The 20,020-nt window shown below is 44.4% G+C and overlaps 1 protein-coding gene across 1 annotated transcript in view; it reads left to right on the top strand.

The window, feature by feature from the left end:
* Positions 1 to 20,020, top strand: part of LOC126184234 (single-minded homolog 1-like) — a 146,268-nt gene that overhangs the window by 34,229 nt on the left and 92,019 nt on the right. The window contains exon 2 of the mRNA XM_049926604.1: positions 1,728 to 1,813. Within this exon, the coding sequence (XP_049782561.1) occupies positions 1,728 to 1,813 (86 nt within the window). The remainder of the gene's footprint in view (positions 1 to 1,727; positions 1,814 to 20,020) is intronic.

Below are 20,020 nucleotides of genomic sequence, written 5' to 3'. Positions count from 1 at the left end.
TTGTTGCAATATGCTTGGGACAACAGTACATTTTCAGGCGGACAAACTTTCGAAATTACAGTAGTTACAATTTTCAACAACAGATGGCGCTGCAAGTGATGTGAAAGATATAGAAGACAACGCAGTCTGTGGGTGCGCCATTCTGTATGTCGTCTTTCTGCTGTAAGCGTGTGCTGTTCACAACGTGCAAGTGTGCTGTAGACAACATGGTTTATTCCATAGAACTGAGGATTTTTCTGGTGTTGGAATTCCACCGCCTAGAACACAGTGTTGTTGCAACAAGACGAAGTTTTCAACGGAGGTTTAATGTATCCAAAGGACCGAAAAGCGGTACAATAAAGGATCTGTTTGAAAAATTTCAACGGACTGGGAACGTGACGCATGAACGTGCTGGAAAGGTAGGGCGACCGCGTACGGCAACCACAGAGGGCAACGCGCAGCTAGTGCAGCAGGTGATCCAACAGCGGCCTCGGGTTTCCGTTCGCCGTGTTGCAGCTGCGGTCCAAATGACGCCAACGTCCACGTATCGTCTCATGCGCCAGAGTTTACACCTCTATCCATACAAAATTCAAACGCGGCAACCCCTCAGCGCCGCTACCATTGCTGCACGAGAGACATTCGCTAACGATATAGTGCACAGGATTGATGACGGCGATATGCATGTGGGCAGCATTTGGTTTACTGACGAAGCTTATTTTTACCTGGACGGCTTCGTCAATAAACAGAACTGGCGCATATGGGGAAACGGAAAGCCCCATGTTGCAGGCCCATCGTCCCTGCATCCTCAAAAAGTACTGGTCTGGGCCGCCATTTCTTCCAAAGCAATCATTGGCCCATTTTTCAGACCCGAAACGATTACTGCATCACGCTATCTGGACATTCTTCGTGAATTTGTGGCGGTACAAACTGCCTTAGACGACACTGCGAACACCTCGTGGTTTATGCAAGATGGTGCCCGGCCACATCGCACGGCCGACGTCTTTAATTTCCTGAATGAATATTTCGATGATCGTGTGATTGCTTTGGGCTATCCGAAACATACAGGAGGCGGCGTGGATTGGCCTCCCTATTCGCCAGACATGAACCCCTGTGACTTCTTTCTGTGGGGACACTTGAAAGACCAGGTGTACCGCCAGAATCCAGAAACAATTGAACAGCTGAAGCAGTACATCTCATCTGCATGTGAAGCCATTCCGCCAGACACGTTGTCAAAGGTTTCGGGTAATTTCATTCAGAGACTACGCTATATTATTGCTACGCATGGTGGGTATGTGGAAAATATCGTACTATAGAGTTTCCCAGACCGCAGCGCCATCTGTTGTTGAAAATTGTAACTACTGTAATTTCGAAAGTTTGTCTGCCTGAAAATGTACTGTTGTCCCAAGCATATTGCAACAAACGGTGTATTTCTATCGCTGCTCGTTTAGTTTTTATTGCCGTTTCAAATATACCGGTCATTTTTGAAACACCCTGTATAAGTGAAGATGATACCGACATCTCTTTAATTAATATATCTATGAAAAGAAACTATAGGCCGTCTAGTGAGGACTTTCACACGATTTATGTAGATGAAAACAGAATTACAATGTCTAAAAGGCTCCGAAAAAAATGAGGTCTACGGCTTAGTTGAATCACCCTGTTTTTCGCAATACGCAGAACTTTGCGACTGATAAAATTTGAAGTGATGTGTAGGACGCAGAGGAATGTACGTGCTGTTGTTTTTGCAGGTCTGGGCGACGCGTGGGGAGCGGCGCCGCCGCCGGCGAATCCGCGTGAGTCCTGCATCAAGGAGCTGGGTTCGCACCTCCTGCAGGTAACACAGCGGCGCCTCTTACTACAACTCCACACGCCGGAGGCTAGAACTCCTTCTATAAACCGTAGTCGGCCATCTGCCTTTCCTACAGTGAACCTTGTGTGCTCGTGCGATTTCATGTTTATTTGTTCTTCACAATTACAGCCTATTATCTGGGAGGATAATATAAACCATACAACTCAAGTTTCGGGTGGTAGGGCTATAAATAAAGATATTGTGATCACTGGTACCTTAATATGTACCCACTTTCCACATCAATGTGTTAGTTGGTTTTTCTATGCGACTAACAGTATTCTCGCAAACATGTCACATATACTGATAAGCGAAAACATTGTGACCACTGCACACCGCGACGCTGGATGTAAGCGGAGCAGACGCTGATGGGGGATAACCCTAGCGAAGATATGGCCTGCAAATGGCAAAATACATTGAGACAAGCAAATTTGACAAAGGGCAGATTATTATTACGGAAAGCCTGTAAACGAGTATCTCTAAAATGGCGAAGCTGGTCAAATGTTCACGTGCTACTCTCGTGAGCATCTACGGAAAGAGATAGGAGGGCAGTGAAACTACCACTTGGCGCTAAATGGTTGGAGGTCCACGACTCTTCACAGAACGTGGGGTTCGGAGACTTGTCTGCTCTTGAAGGAAAGTAGATAGTGATCTGTGGCATCTCTACCGAAAGAGCACAATCCTGGTGTAAGCATAAGTGTTTCGGAGCACACTGTTTATCGTACACTGTTGAACATGGAGCTCCGAAGCAGACCACCTCTACGTGTTCACATGTTGACCCAACGACATTGTCAATTACGATTGCAGTGGGAACTGGACCATAGGGATTCGACTGTCTATCAGTGTAAACGTGTCGGCTCTTCGAGTAAATCACATTTCTGATATACTAGGTCGGTGGTTGTCTCCACAAACGCCGTCATCGACATGAACAGCGGCTGGAAACGTGCAGCGTGCCACGGACGCAGGGTAGTGGGAGCAATGTTAAGCTATGGGAGACATTCTTCTACGCTTGCATGGGTCCTGTGCTAGTAATCGAATACACGCTGGCAGATGCGAACCACCTACATCCCTTCATGTTTGATGTCTTCGCCGACGGCCATGTCACCTTCCAGCAGTATAACTGCCCGTATCTCGGAGCCAAAACAGTGCTACAGCGGTTTGAGGAGGATAATATGAACTCACATTGACGTCTCGGCGACCAAATTCGCCTGATGTAAATTCTATGGAACCCATCTGTGTCGCTTTCGGGCGCCATCACCCCGTACTCAAATCAGCGGCCCGTTATTTACGCAAATTACATGACCTCTGCGTAGACGTCCAGTGCCACATATCTTCACAAACCTACCAACAAGCTGTCGGATCCCTGATACGCCAAATCAGTGATGTATTTCGTTCCAAAGATGAACAGACAAGCTATTAAGCAAGTGGTCGTAATGTTTTGCCTCATCAGTCTAATTTAATACCTGATATTTTATACAGGATCGTAACTGCACCATTAAGTATATTACACCTGTCACTATAGACTAAACATTTTCGTCCACACGTCCACACTTCAACACCTGACCTGTTTTGCAGAGGAAAATAAACATTAATCGCTTACTCTTGCCACAAGTACTTGGAGCTGTAACGAACCTAAAAAAATACTAATCTTAATGGCTGTAATATTATTAGTCTGCAAATGAAGTACATACTGACGTAATGTTGTTCAGTGTACTGTCCTCAGTCATCAAGAAAAATATCTACCCTTATACCCTTATATATATAATATACCGTCCGCACGAGCTAAGTTGATACTAGGCGCGGTGACTGATGGGAGCGACCGTAAATGGGGAATGCCTTTACGGTCTCTCCCATCAGCCATCGCACCGAGTGTCAGGTTAGTTTGTGCCGACAGTATTACAAGTGCTGAAATGGTACTTATAGAAATTACGATAAAAATTCTGGTACTACAACAACAGTTTATCACTACAAGACTACTATAAACCCCTCAAGCAATTTCCCAACTACTAATACTACTACTGGTTCTACAGATTCTCTTTTGTTTACGTTCATTATTAGTGTGTATCTAAACTGCAGATGGCTGTTTCCGCTACTGGATCTGCCCTTACCCTGAGTAACAGCCATTGTCTACTGGATTCCTTGGGCATCGGGCAACACGTCAGCAGCATTCCACTATAACAAGCAATTCAACTATTCACTGTTACGTCTTCGAATCCGCACTTCCATCACCATTTGGACCAACACAATGTAAATTCTTGAGAAACTATATCATTCCTCTTTCCATCCGCAGAATATGTTGTCTAGTAGGGATGGCAACATGCTAATGTGTGGTTGAATGCCTCGTGAAGTGTTCCTTGGCCTTCCTGGCTACTGCGACTGAAGTATCTTCCAAGATGCGCCAGGTTGACTCCCTTCTAAGTGCCAACACCCTTAAAGCCCGACAGCCATCACACGCCGCATCTACATAGAGCGCGCAGTCCCACACTGTATGTTCTGGTGTGCTCACACTGCTGCAGGCGCAGCTATCTATAATTCATCTGTCTTCTGATTTTGGATAGATACGTAGTATACGGGCCATCATCAGGCACGTAATGTACCAGTCCCCTCGGCGGATGAAGAAATCTTATTTACAGTCTGTCCTAAAGGTTAGTGAGACATTCATATGTTCTCCTGCCTATGCCTAACGTGTCTTATTCTTGCCACAGTTATAATATGCAATCATATATTGACGTTTTTGTATTGGTCTCAGTTTCAAGTATCCTTTGTACTTTTATTTGACTGCCCTTCTTTAACCAGTAAAGAGCTCCCCCTTTCCTGGTTTCCAAGTCCAATTGGTGTATGCCTTGAATCACTAACAGTGTATCGTTCGGGATCGTGCAGTTGGCGCTCATTAATCTTAGTAGCACGCATCGTTGAACTCTTCTGACTAATGAAACTGGCTTCACAAACTGCAAGTTGTGATCCCAAATGCTCGCACTATATCATATGACTGGTGCTAATATAGACTGGAGATATGTTCTGACTCGTCTCCAGAGAAGTGGAATTTGCCTATTTGCGATGTTTATCATTTTGTGCATCACATTTGTACCTTTCCTGCGTGCCTCCTCTATACATTGTGCAAAGTTAAGACGTTCATCTAGGAAAACCCCAAATATCTCGTTACCAAGCTTCTTCTAATCGTTACATCGTTTAATTTTATTTTAATAGAATGCCATTACAAGTGTATTCGAACATTGCGGGAATGTTTCTCTTACCCATCCATACTAACTTACATTTACCCAAATTTACAGCATCCTGAATCTCCTACACTCAATCAAGGAGGGCTGTTCCCTGTACACAACAGCGTCATTAGCAAACGGGTTCAGATTGCTGCCCACCGTATCTGAATGATCTTTTACCTGGATAAAGAACAGGAGTTGTCCTATCACATTTTTTCAGCGCACACCTGACGTTACCTTTCTCTCTGATGAACACTCGTCGTCCAGGACAACAAATTGGGTTCTGTTATTCAAAAAGTCTTTTAAGCCTGTCATTTATTTGAAAACGTATTCCGTATTCTTGAACCTTTATTAACACTTTACACCTTTACGGTATGGTATAGCGTCCAACACTTCCCCGAAATCTAGGAACAGAAAATTAACTTCAATAGTTCTTTTTATGTATGGGTACATAGCCGATGTAAATTTTTTAATGGAAGTCTTTTTCCTGCGCAGTACCGCAGAAATGAACAGTTTGTTTCGTTATTTAGCAATTAGCTAATTTCGCTTTCTTGGGCATTATCAAATTTCATCACAATATGAACTGTTATGCTTGCAGCAGGCTATAATCTATACATTGCGTGAAGAAAAAAAAAGACATGTGATATCGTCTATAATAAGAGTTACGTACAACTATAGTAGGTACGGGTGCAACTATCCCGTATGGCGCGGTCAAAGTTCTTTAAAAAAAAAAAAAAAAAAAAAAAAAAAAAAAACAGGTGGATGGAGCGGAAAGAGGATAAAGTGTACCTGCTAATTTCTTTGATATGCATAGTATTTAATTTGAAAACGTTGACCACGACTTGTTGTGTGCTATGTATGCTGGTACGGTGACAGAGCCTGTATAAGGGCTGCCCTTTTTTACATTTTGCATACAGGCTTAATACCCGTGATAGTTGCGCCCGTACCTGTTACAACTGTGCGACAGTCTTATTAGGGATGCTATCACATGTTGCTTGTTTTTCTCCCACACCGGTATGCTGCTGGCATAACTATGTTTATCATGATGAAAGTTGATAATGCCCAGTGGGTGAATTAGCTAACTGCTTGATAATGAAATAAACTCAGTTGTTACTTGTTTTCTCTGTCTTAAGCATACTGCAGGTTAAGAATGTTATGTAACAGACACGTTTTGATTTTGTTTAAGAAACATCATCAGTTGTCTTTGGTTTTAAATATTCTTTTTTACGTGTTCTGAAGCAGAAACGTTTTTTCCACTTTGTTAGAAGAGGCTGAAGTCGAGAAAGCTTGGTTGCACTTTCATCCTTTGTGATTTTTCTGGATGCAAAACTGATGGTACTACAGTAAAATTTCAATGAAGACAACTTTTGTGAATATTTACGAAAGTGAAGTGCAAAAAAATCAAATGTAGCGGAAACAAAAGTAGGTTCCTAAAAGCCGAAAAATCGCGAAAGGTTACAGGCCAATTAAGTTTTATCATCAGTATTTGCTAAAACGAGCGACAAGCCTTTCCACTTCAGGGCATGTAAAAAAGAGCATTAAATACCAACAACCACTAATGATGCTTTGTAAATAAAAGCAAAACACATCTGATGTAGAACGCTCTTCTACTGCAGTACACTTAAGACGGAAAAAAAACAAATAATGATATATACGACGGGACTTGGAAAAGTAAGTTAAACATTATATTGGGAGGCCAAATAACTTTTATTAAATGCTGCAGTACACTTTAAAGTGACACAGATACGTGGCATTATTTTTAAACGTAGTTACCAAGTCGTTGTAAACAACGGTCGGTCGTTGCAAACGACGGTCACAACGTTCTGGCAACTGTTAAACTCATCAACCATAGAAATCCGCTCCTTGATGACGTACTCATTCGAGAACCGTTGTGCAAACATTCTCACCGTCGAAAAATCTGCGACTGTTGCAAATCAGTTCCTCAGTTACCTAGGCTTTTTCGTCTTTGGCCGATGTCGATGGCCTTACTACCCGATCAACATCAACCACGTCTATGCGGCCTCGGCCAAATCGTTGGCCCCATTTGACTACGGCTGGACGCGGTACTGCATTTGCTCCATTCACCGCCAGAATTTCCCGGTGGATCTGTGTGCAATTTAGACGTTTTGCCCACAAGAATCGTACTGTCCCACGTAGTTCAACTTTGGAGTATGTTTTCTGTTGCCTACGTTTCCTGTTGCCGCGCCATTATATTCACACTTAATGGTGCACCTGTTATCCGTACCGCACCAGAACTGTCCCTGCAGGAATCACAGAACACGTACTCTCTTCTGGCATGTGCCACTCTTGTCGCACAGTAGTGTTAGCGCGGAGCGAAATGTATTACTTTTTTAAGTTCACTCGTATTTAACAGCTACCTACTGCGGATGATGGCCATTACAAAAAAAAGTATTTAGTTCGAAATACAAGTAAAGCCTACGCAGGAGGATTACTTCCATTAAGAAATTTATATCTGTCTGTTGGCCTGCATCCATGGTTGGAAGGGCGTCATGTGTGAACGAAGAAAGAAGTTTAAGTTTAGCGAGTTGGAATACTTGATAAGGGCCATCTACTACACGGTTTGAAGTTGTTTATCTCCTACTGCAGGCTGTGCCGTTAATGTCAGCATCGGACTTGAATGACAAGAATCGCGGCTGCGATCAGAGGTGAGGGCATATGTGGCGTTATCTGCGGGCTGTCAACGAGGGACGGTCTCACAAAGGCAGCCGCTGTCGCCGTCACCTCCGACCGATGGCGGATAACGCCTGCTGGAATCTGCAATTCCGTCCTTTTGTGTCCTTCACCTTCTCACGTCCTGCCGGCACATCGTGTAGTTCGTTTTTACACCGAGGACATATATTTCTGTTACCACTCAGTTACAGTTTATTTTACTGAGCACGACACGTTCCAACACTTTATGATTATCTCATTCTTAGCTGCTTAAAACTTTACAGCATTGCCATAGAGTATTTCTCGCTAAAGAGTGAGATGTCTGTTTGGGCCTCAGAAACCTATTTGTTGCGTGTTCTCTGGTGGATACACATACCAATTCTAGAGCCGAAAACTCTTCTTAGTATTGGATTAATGCTTCTCGGTATACTTAAACTTTCAATGACTTACTCTGTCATCTTCTAACTGTCACACTAATAAGGCATATGGTACTTCCTGAAGTGTCGGCAGACGTGCCAACACTGTTTTGTTGGAGGAGACCGAAATGCACGCTATAAGCTCACGCAGGCTGGCGTGAGGTCTGAAACAGGATACGTAATGAATGCTATAAAGAAAAGTACCTAGCTTCTGGAATACTTAACTTTACCCCACATTTGTAGAACATTGCTCTTGATGATACAGAAGTATTATAGCAATTGAATACGGCGCCTTGCTAGGTCGTAGCAAATGTAGCTGAAGGCTATGCTAACTATCGTCTCGGCAAATGAGAGCGTAATTCTCAGTAAACCATGGCTAGCAACGTCGGCTGTACAACTGGGCGAGTGCTAGTACGTGTCTCTAGATCTGCCGTGTGGTGGCGCTCGGTCTGCAATTACTGACAGTGGCGACACGCGGGTCCGTCGTATACTAGCGGACCGCGGCCGATTTAAAAGCTACCACCTAGCAAGTGTGGTGTATGGCGGTGACACCACATTCCTCCCCCGCAAATAGGCGAACGGTTGTGTTATAAGGCTTCCGCCCGCCGTGGGGAGGACCCCATGTTGACGTATGCGACGAGGCGGGGAGCCTAACAACAGGCGAGGCTGTGCCACCCGCACCCGGCCATTCGGTCCGAGGGGAGCTAGGAAACGCCTGAAAACCTAGTCCAGGGTGCACGCCAACATGAGGTGTATGCGCCCGTAGATAGTCAGGAGGGGCCGAAGGGTCGACCTCCATCGAGTCGGAGCACCCGACTGGCGATGACGACAGATGGTCCGGAGCGGGCAAGAGTTCCATGGCGGAGGACATCTGGTCACGGGAAGCGATCGGCGGCGCGTGACCCAGGGAGGCTCCCGGCGGTTGCAGCGACGCGTCCACTGCGGGCGGCGCCGGCGGCGGCTGCGGCGGCGGCGCGACGCCATGGGGCAAAATGGAAGGCATCGTCGGTAACACCTGGGGAAAAGGCGAGCCAGTAGATGGGTCCCCAGGGCGCTGACCGGACGGCACCGTCGCTGAAAGCAGACGGGGAGCGGCAGAACCCATGCGACGACAGAGGCGCAGCTGATTGAGATGCCGACGCACCTCACCAGAGGCCCCCATAACCAGATACATAGCGCGGCCGAGGCAGCGAAGAATGCGCCCTGCGAGCCAACGCCGTGAACCTCGATAGTTGCGATAATAGACAACGTCGCCAGGAGCAGAAGCAAGTGTCTGCCGCTGCACAGGAACCTGATGCGGCGGATGCAGCAAAGACATCAAGGTTCGATGAGGACGACCATGGAGCAACTCAACCGGCGAGCGACCATCTCGTGGCTGAAAGCGATACGAAGACAAAAAGAGCAATAACGCGTCCTCCCGAGAATGCGACTCTTTCAACTTCAACATCTGTGACTTGAAAATCCGGACCAAACGTTCAGCAGCACCGTTTGAGTGAGGCGAAAACGGCGCGGATGTCAGATGTTGAATACCATTGGCCGTGCAGAATGACTGAAATTCTGCGGACATGAATTGTGGGCCATTGTCGGAAACAATAGTATGTGGTAGACCTTCAATGCAAAAGATAGCGGACAACGCTTGGATTGTGGCAGAAGACGTCGTGGAAGACATCCGGACAACAAAAGGAAAATTACTGAAGGAATCGACCACAACCAACCATCGAGCATTCCAGAATGGACCAGGAAAATCGATGTGTAAGCGTTTCCAAGGGGAAGTGGCTTTCGGCCATGCAAAGAATTTCCGCGGTGGCGCGGATTGTTGTTCGGCACACGCCATGCAAGAAGAGCACATATGCGTAATCGCAGCATCGATTCCGAACCAAGTACAGTGCTGACGAGCAAGTTGTTTCGTTCGCACTATACCCCAATGTCCTTGGTGGAGAAGCTGTAAGACAGAGGACTGGAATGAACGTGGGACCACGACCCTGGACTGATCAGTATCAGAACGCAACAACAAAACACCACGTCGTACAAAAAGTCTCTCCTTGTGAGCAAAAAATCGGCGAACCAACGGATCCTCGATCCGTGACTTTGACAAGGGCCATTGCGTAGCAACAAAACGCCAAACGGTAGCAAGGACAGGGTCTGCAGCTGTGGCTGTAGCTACACGACGAAAATCAATCGGAAACGATTCTACCACGTCATCGGTTTCCGCATCAATGAACATGCAAGCAAGTTCGGAGGAATCGAATGCTCTATCCTCGGCAACAGGCAAACGGGACAACGCATCAGCGTTTCCGTGCTTAGCAGTGGACCGATACAAGATATCGTAGCGGTACTGCGAGAGGAAAATAGACCAACGAATGAATTTCTGCGCTGTACGTGGAGGTACAGGCTTGTTCGGATGAAAAAGCGATGTCAAAGGTTTGTGGTCTGTCTTGCCGGAGACCACAATATCGTCCAGATAGTTTGCTGCGGTAGGGACCGACGCACAAACAGTTTGTAAATATTGCTGAAACAATGCAGGGGCGGATGCACACCCGAATGGCAGTCGTTTGAATCGGTACAAACCAAGATGCGTGTTAACCACCAATACGCGCTGGGATTCTTCGTCCACCGGTATTTGCAAGTACGCATCGGCGAGGTCCAACTTCGAAAAATATTTACCCGGGCACAGTGTGTCAAAAAGATCTTCCGGGCGCGGTAAAGGAAAAGTTGCAGTCACAAGTTGTGGATTCACTGTTGCCTTGAAGTCCACACAAAGTCTCAATTTTCCGGAAGGTTTATGCAAAATTACTAAGGGTGATGCCCAGAGAGAAGCCTGCACACGCTCAATTACACCTTGTGATTCTAAATCGTTTAATGTTTTTGCGACCTCGTCACGCAATGCGTGGGGAACATTGCGCGCTCTGAAAAATTTCGGTTGCGCGTTGACTTGCAGTTCCAATTGTGCTTCATAGTTCTTAGCGCAACCAAGGCCCGGTGCAAAAATGTCTGCAAATTCTTCACATAGACGAGAAACACTGGCTGAAGGCACAGTCTGGTTCACTGATAGGACCTGATTTACGATAGACAAGTTAAACAACTGAAATAAATCTAAACCAAACAAGTTCACTGCAGAAGAAGAACGAAGGACGTAAAAAGACACAAGTTTTGTTTGTCCCTTGTATGTTGCAAGAAGGCTGCACTGTCCTAACACAGGGATATGCTGTCTGGAATAACTATGTAACTTAACATTTGCGGCACGCAACGGAGGTGCGCCCAGTTGTTTGTACGTGTCTGTATTGAGCAATGAAACTGCAGCTCCGGTATCGAGCTGGAACGGTATCACTCGTCCGTCAAAGTCCAAATCTACAAAAAGTTTATTGTCCTGTTGACGACAAGAGCGACTGTTTTGTGCAACGTGAACAGACACTGGTACAGAATCACTTGCGACGTGACGGGATTTCCGTCGACGTCGACGCACACTTTTTGTGGGACGAACACAGTCACTGTTAGAGAGAGTAGCACTGGACGGAGTGGCATTAACTACATGAATTTCCATGGGCGAAGGTTCACGAGCCCGAGTATTCTTGGTTCGATTCCGGCGCGAAGCAAAGGGCCTGGAATGGTTGTGAGTGTCTGATCTGAGCTTTTTCTGGCAAACACTTTGAACATGACCTTTCTTATTACAGAAAAAAACAAATAGCTTGGCGTGACGGGCAATTCTCACGCGAATGTACGTGGCGGAGGGCCAGGCGGCAGCTGCGCGGACGTGCGCGAGGGCTGTTTACAGTTCCGTGCAGCTCGCCCGGCGGGCCGGTTAATGTGACACACAGCTGGCGAAGTTTCAAATGATTCCTGAGCAAAGTCAAGTGTGTCTTGCCTATCCAATATGTCTATCACTTGTTGAAGGGAGGGATTGACTAGTTTCAAAATCTGTTCCCTTATGCGAACATCAGAAACGTTTTGTGCAATTGCATCACGCACCATAGTATCTGAATAAGGGAGTCCACATTCACACTCAAAAGCACAATCCCTAGTAAGGCCTTGCAAAGTTGCAACCCACTCCCGATTAGTCTGACCGGCCATTCGTTTTGTACGAAAGAATGTATACCGTTTTGCAACCACATTGACTGTTTCTTTGAAATAGGCATCTAAAGCAGACAAAATTTCTTCGTAGGACAGAGTTGCTACATCGCGTCGGGGAAACAATTTCACTATCACTCTGTACGTCTGGACGCCGACACACGATAATAAGTGAGGCTGCCGCTCGTTACCTTGAATTCTGTAGGCGGCGAGATGGAATCCAAATTGGCGTGACCACTCCGTCCATGTTTCCAGTGCCGCATCGTATGGACTAAACTGGTGTGCAACAGGGTGTTGTGGCTGCGGTAGCGATGAAGCGGCGGCGGCCGCATCGTTTTGCATTGCACGTTGACCCTGGACGAGCTGTCCAAGGGCATCCAATAAGGCCTGCGTCTGTTGATTCTGCAAGCGATAAAATTCGGACAGTACATCTGGAGAATGTGGCGAAGCCATGACAAGTCAATTAGTGCAGCAAGTATTAAGAACAAGCCCCATTTTTACTCGTCGCCAATATGAAGTGTCGGCAGACGTGCCAACACTGTTTTGTTGGAGGAGACCGAAATGCACGCTATAAGCTCACGCAGGCTGGCGTGAGGTCTGAAACAGGATACGTAATGAATGCTATAAAGGAAAGTACCTAGCTTCTGGAATACTTAACTTTAATCCACATTTGTAGAACATTGCTCTTGATGATACAGAAGTATTATAGCAATTGAATACGGCGCCTTGCTAGGTCGTAGCAAATGTAGCTGAAGGCTATGCTAACTATCGTCTCGGCAAATGAGAGCGTAATTCTCAGTGAACCATGGCTAGCAACGTCGGCTGTACAACTGGGCGAGTGCTAGTACGTGTCTCTAGACCTGCCGTGTGGTGGCGCTCGGTCTGCAATTACTGACAGTGGCGACACGCGGGTCCGTCGTATACTAGCGGACCGCGGCCGATTTAAAAGCTACCACCTAGCAAGTGTGGTGTCTGGCGGTGACACCACACTTTCGTTTGTAGTTGGCAGAGTCACGTCATGGAAACGTCATGAAACCATATATAGATCTTACGGGACTTAAGATTGAGGCCTTGAGTTAATGGACCACACACTGCCCTGGTAGCACTGAAGAAAGCTCGACTGTTACTGTTTTATGCCACTCTCCAAGCTAGTCTTTCTTCTGCAAGGCTTTTCATCTTGTAACGGTACCATTTGATACTCTTACTAAAGATCGATCAGTTCATTTTCCGTGACTGCAACATCGCTGACGTGCTAGAAGCTTCTGAAACGACGGGGGAATGGCAGGTAGACTGCGCACATTGGAGTGAGCCACTCAGTGGTTAATGGGGAGAAATGACGATCAGGCTGCGGTCCAGAAGCGCGGACAAATTTCCTAAAGAAGGGAACACGTGGAAAACGTGATTAAGTACGACGCTAATGAAGACAGTGATAAGGACGAGTATTTGAGTGTGTTCGCGGTTGAATATTCAGAAAAGTAGATAGGGGGAGGATTTACAGCATCTGAATATTTATTGCACCCTACTTACTGTATTCAACCCTTGATCTCCCTCTACAGTTTTTATCCTCATATGATCCTCCTCCCACTACTTCACTCCCTAACTAAATTAATTATTACTTCATATCCTAGTATGTGTACTATCATTTTATCACATCTTTTAATCAATTTGTACCATAAAGCTCTTTTCTACCCAATTCTAATATCTACCTCCTGATTAGTTTCTCTATCTATTTACCTAGTGTTTACCATTCCTCTGCACGACATTTCAAAAGCTTCTGTTCTCTTCGTATCCGGTACTATATATCGTACGTTTTTCACTGACAAATGAGGTGATACTCAAGACAAATAATTTCAGGAAAGACTTCCCAACACTTAAATTTATATGTACTATTCTATTTCTCTTTTTCAGAGAAGTTTTCTTGCTTTTACCAGTCAATATGTTTTATATTGTCTTTATTTCTGCTGCCCAACCGCAAAACTCATCTACTACTTTTAGAGTTCCAGTTCCTAATTTCATCCTACGTGCATCATCTGAGTTACTTAAATTACATTGCATTACTCTCGTTTTAGATTTATTTGTGTCTATCTTATAACCTTTTTTCAAGTCACTAACAAGTTCGCCGCTCGAGGTAGCCGCATGGTCTAGGGCGCCTATCACGGTCCGTGCGGCTCCCGCCGTCGGAGGTTCGAGTCCTCCCTCGGGCATGGGTGTGTGTGTTGTCCTTAGTGTAAGTTAGTTTAAGTTAGATTAAGTAGTGCGTAAGCTTAGGGACCGATAACCTCAGCAGTTTGGTCCCATAAGACCTTCCCACAAATTTCCAATTTACTGATAAGTTCCTTCTGCTGATATTCCAACTTCTTTGCCGTCTCCGAGAGAAATGAAATGCCATCACAAACCTTAAAAATTCTTTTTTTCTTCTGGATTTTAACTTCCTTATCTTCCTTTACTGCCTGCTCAGTGCATTTAGTGAATAACATGAGGGGTAACTTACAATGTCGTTTGATTCCCTTCTCAATTACTGCCTCTGTTTCAGGTCCTTCGACTTTTAGAAATGAACTCCACTTCTTTACCTAGGTGTATTTTATCTCCGATAACTTCAGAATTCCAAATAGTTCATTCGAATCAACGTTGTCAGAAGCTTCTTTGTAAATATACATGTACTGGTTTCTTCTTTCTTCACCCTATCTTCTAAAATAAGACTTGGGATTAATGGTGTCTCTCGTGTTCCTACATTTCTCAGAAATTCGAACTGATTTTCCCCTGTTTGGCCTCTACCAGTAGTGCCATCCATTTGCACATAAGTCGTGTTAGTATTTTATAATCATAACTTGTAATCCCATAGTCGTGTAATACGTACATCTTTCAGCATCTGCCTTTTTTAATATTGTGATTATTACATTCTCTCCTTGTAACATTATTTTTCGGTATGTCCTTATAAATAGATTGTGTAAAAAGCGTCACCGAGAACATTACCTGGAACAAACGGATTGTATTAATCCGAAAACAGCCTCAAGTAAAATATGAAGAACCCACTTCCGCCATGCGTTAGTTTATTCATGTTTGGGCCCAAAGCCTCAGTGTAGCTTCTAAACGATGAAACTATTTTAAAAAACCACGGTAGGCTGTCAGTTTTATTGTGTAACGTGTCGTTACTTCATCATGTATACAGGGTGAATTGCCTAAAACTTGCACCGCAAATATTGTGGAAGTGGAAAGTGCTATTGATGTGCGGTTTTCGCAGTATGGATTGATAGTCAGAGGCTCATATTGTTTGGCAATAAATAGACTGTAATAATACTCAGAACGTGTATTTTGTGCAAACATACACTTTTTTAAATGGAACAATGCCTCATGACATCAACAAACTAAAATTAGACTACACTAGAATGTTAGTGGTATTTGTTGCAGGATTCTAGTGCGAGTCGTTTACGAGATATTGTATTCTTAAAACGTACCACATCGACACTCGTTTGTGCCATTTAACGTGCGTAGTTGCTACGTACGATGTTGTTGTGTTTGCTCACAGTGTGTTTACGTGTTCCTTAAGTACACTGAGACTTGCTACTCAGTTAGTGTGACAGTCCAGGCAACAGGTCGTGAGTGGACCATGGGATTTACCAATGCAGAAAAAGACGACGTGCTCATCGTGTATGGAGAGTGTAGGAAGAACGTAGTTCGTTCTTCTACGGTGCAGACGGCAAGCTATCCTAATAAACGTCAGTCATCTCGGCAATTATTTATCAACCTCTTCAACAAGTTACGTGAAAGTGGTAGCGTATCAACCAAACAAAGTAATAGAAGCAAACAAGTGACGAGTGAAGAGGGGGAAATTAACGTTCTTGCTTCTGTTGCATTTAGCTCCCGCGCTACTGCACGAGGAAGTAGCATGAGCCAGACAAGTGTCGTACGCATTCTCCATTGACTGAGGTTCCACTACTATCACATCTCTCTGAATCTAGAGCTGCATGGGAACGATTATGAGAATCGTGCTAAGTTCTGCACGCGGGCATCGAGACAGGGTACTCTGAATGTATCATGTATCTTGTTTAGCAATGAAGCCACATTTTCCAATCATGGCCAGGTTAAACCCCGAAACATGGACTGTTGGTCTGTTGAAAATCCTCGCTGGCTTCGTCAGGAGGAACGTCAGCGTCCATGGAGTGTAAACGTGCGGTGTGGGATAGTAAACCATCAGCTCCTATGCCCGTTTTTCCTAGCAGTTCGTCTTCCATGGATGTTAGAAGACTCTCCAGACTAGGAGGAGCCTGTGGTACCAACATGATGCCCGTCCAGCCCTTAGTGCATGAAGTACTGCAACATGTCTTCAAGGGTCATTTCCAATCGTTGCACTGGACGCAGAGGACGTGTACCTTACCAGCCCGTTCCCCGGATCTGACGCCCGTAGACTTTTTTCTAAGGGGAAAGCTGAAAGATGCTGTATTCAAGGACCTATCAAATACACACGATGATACGCAATGAAGTATTACTGCAGCCTGCTCGGACATTTCCGTTGAAACGCTAGCACGCGTGCAACAGTCTTTACATACCAGCCTGGTAGCGTGTATTTCCCCTGCCGATGGTCATTTTGAACACAACCTGTGATGGTCATTTGTCTCGTTACTGGTCACATGGTTAAAATAGCTCTGAGCACTATAGGACTTAACTTCTGAGGTCATCAGTCGCCTAGAACCTAGAACTACTTAAACCTAACTAACCTGAGGACATCACACACATCCATGCCCGAGGCATGATTCGAAACTGCGACCGTGAGGTCGCGCGGTTCCAGACTGTAGCGCCTAGAACCGCTCGGCCACCCCGGACGGCCGTTACTGGTCAGAATCCCCATAACTAGTGTATGCACTCGATGTTCTTTAGTGTGTATGACCACAGGTATTGTACAAGATGGTGGTAACTTATCAAAATACGATATGCCGTAAATGACTCGCACTAGAATCCTGCAATAAACACCACTGACATTCTAATTTACCCCACTTTTAGACTGTTAGTGTCAATTGGCATTGTCTCATTTAAAAAAGTATATGTTTGCACGAAAAATACACTTTCTAAGTATTACTATTATCTGTTCATTGGCTACCAATACGAGCTCCTGACTACCAATCCATTCTGTGAAAACCGCACGTCAATAGCTTCTTCCATTCCGCAATATTTGCGGTGCACTTTTAGGTGATTCATCTTGTATATTTCGCATTTCTACCCATTAATGCCAAATATGTACATGGTGCAATAAAGACACTTTGCAAAATAAAACTGAGAGCCTACAGTGGCTTTTAAAATGGTTTCAGTATTTAGAAACTGTCTTGCATAATGGTGCCATTATCAAGACTTCTTCATTTCTCAGCTTGTGAGATGTGTTACTCTGCTACAGCAAAAACCAGACGTTTTTTCTCCATTGTCGCGTGTGCAAGCAGGCGTAGCGTAAGCTACTCGACGCACCCAGCGTTAAGGCGAGCATGGAAGTGCGCCAGTTGACTCTCTCGCCCTTGCACTGTGCACTCTCCCCTCGCAAGATTCCAAGAGCCCTCCACAAGTGCGCCTCCCCCAGGACACATGTTCCAGCACAGAATTAGAAACACCACTGTCAGCCTTCCAGAGTTAATAACACTAAAAAAAAGTAAAGTACAGCAGTCGCTATTCATCGCGCTAAGTGGAGAAAAACGAAATTCGTTGGTGCATCCCAGCATGTCCGCCACGCCCAGTGTTGATTGGTTAATCTTTTGTGTATTGTAGCCTTTCTTAATTTCTGTGTTTGCACGGAAAAAATCGAGGACATTTGCGCCTTATACAGTTCATTATTTATTTTTCTTCTTCCCACTCATGTTTCAGTACGTTATGTGCCATTTTCAGTACTTTTTTACCATTATTAGACCTCAGCTAACACTATCTGTTATTTTGTACTGGTAATGTCATACGTAACATACTTTAAACAGCTTGTTACCTGCAACAAAATAAATGTTTGACTTCTGGAGTCGTCGTCTTCTTTATAAATAATCTTTTACTAGACGTGCTATAGAAATTCATTTTGTTTGCTACAGTTCTTTTAACTCTGACACATACATGCTAATGTTCTGATATTATTTCACAACGAAATCACTAAGTTTCTGCGGTCAGCTTTGTGGCTTCGTAATGAACCAAAATAAAGCAAGTATCAGCATGCGCGTGCCACAGTGAAAACAGCAATAGTGAAAAAAATAAGTTTTTATAGTATGTCTATAACAACGGCAAAAACACCATGAAACCTTCCTGTCTCCTCTATACTTCTTTTGTTAATGATAACCTTCCCTTTTACAATTACCTATGTAACCTTCCTTTAGGATTTCTCTCTCTTGGTTAATAATAACAAATGAAATCTTCCCTTTGAAATTTATTCTCTTTTACAATCTTCGCATACAAACTTAATTGCTGCTTATTAAAAGTGATTTTCTGATTATTTCGACGAAACATAGAATGTGTCGTCGTCGTGGCCCTCAGTCGTTATCTGCAATAACCCAAAACTGTTCCTTACCTTTTTTTTACTGTTACTGGATCGCCATCTGACTGCTACATCGAACTGCGACATGAATATACTTACTCTGGTTTACTATACTCTATTAACTGCTGGTAGGCTCTCATAATAAGTGGCTGTATTTATTACCAAAGCTGACGTTATTCTTTATTAGCAAAGCTGACGTTTTTCTTTAATTAATTTGACTGAAGTTACGTAATTCATAGTTACACTTTTTCTTGACAGCAATAAAATTTTTGCAGAGTTTTATGTTGATGGTTTTTGGGATGGATTATAATCAGTAATACAACATTGCTGGCAAAAATTAATTATATTCTGAAAACGCTTCAAATATTTACTGTTGGTAATGAAATGATTTTACAAACGTTCAAATGGGACTTACTTTTTACAATAATCTTACAACTAGCATTGCGCAAACATACCTTCAGTAGTCTTGAGTTTCGCAAAGAAAATAATTCAATAATATTAGTTCCTCTTATGATAATAGTTAGTTGATGTCTCTGTACATCCGTTTATAATCTCTTGTAAATCATTGCTGGTGGCTGGCAGGCACACTACTCCTCTCAACCTCTCGCTTCAGACCTGCTACCAACTCGCTTCACATCTCGCTTACTACTGACTTCCTACGAACGCTAAAGTGCGGTCTCTCCCGCCAACAATGCTTTCTGGTGCAGACAATCCCTGCTACCACAATTATTTCCAACATCACAAATATTAATTATTCCTACTTAATCCTATTAATAAAATATAAACATCTTTCATAAATTGTGATTTCACAATAGACAATAGAAATATACACGTCTTACAACCATAGAACCTGAAACCAATTGTCTTTTTGCAGTTGTTTAAAGTATTTTGAATTTTACACTACTTCATAAGATGCTAATAGTGTTATCGGAGACAGAAAAGCAGAGCGTGTTAAAGTGCCGCTTGCGGGTCGGGGATGTGCGCCGGCCTCGGATCGAAGCGGTGCGACAGATTAACACCGAGAGTCGGTACGCAGGGCAACTAGCGTGTGATTTTTAGACGGCTTCCCACATCCGACTAGGTGATTATTGGGCTGGTACCCAATTCCCGCCTCAGTTACACGATTCATAAACAGTTCGAAAATTTTCGCTTGCTTTCACATGATACGCAGATAGCTGGGGGTGCACATATTCGGTCGCGGTGGAGGAGGGGGTTGGGAGGGGGGGAGAGGGGGGGGGAGTGGCGACAGGAAGGGCGTCCGGTCACCGCTGAAAATTAACCATGCCGAATCCGTAAATAATCATGCCGACCCTTTGTCGATGCGGAACAAAAGCAC

The sequence above is a fragment of the Schistocerca cancellata genome, chromosome 4 (assembly GCF_023864275.1).
Source record: "Schistocerca cancellata isolate TAMUIC-IGC-003103 chromosome 4, iqSchCanc2.1, whole genome shotgun sequence".
In the NCBI taxonomy this organism is placed as follows: Eukaryota; Metazoa; Arthropoda; class Insecta; order Orthoptera; family Acrididae; genus Schistocerca; species Schistocerca cancellata.
Note: the sequence above shows the minus strand (reverse complement) of the source record. Positions and strands in the feature narration are given on the sequence as shown.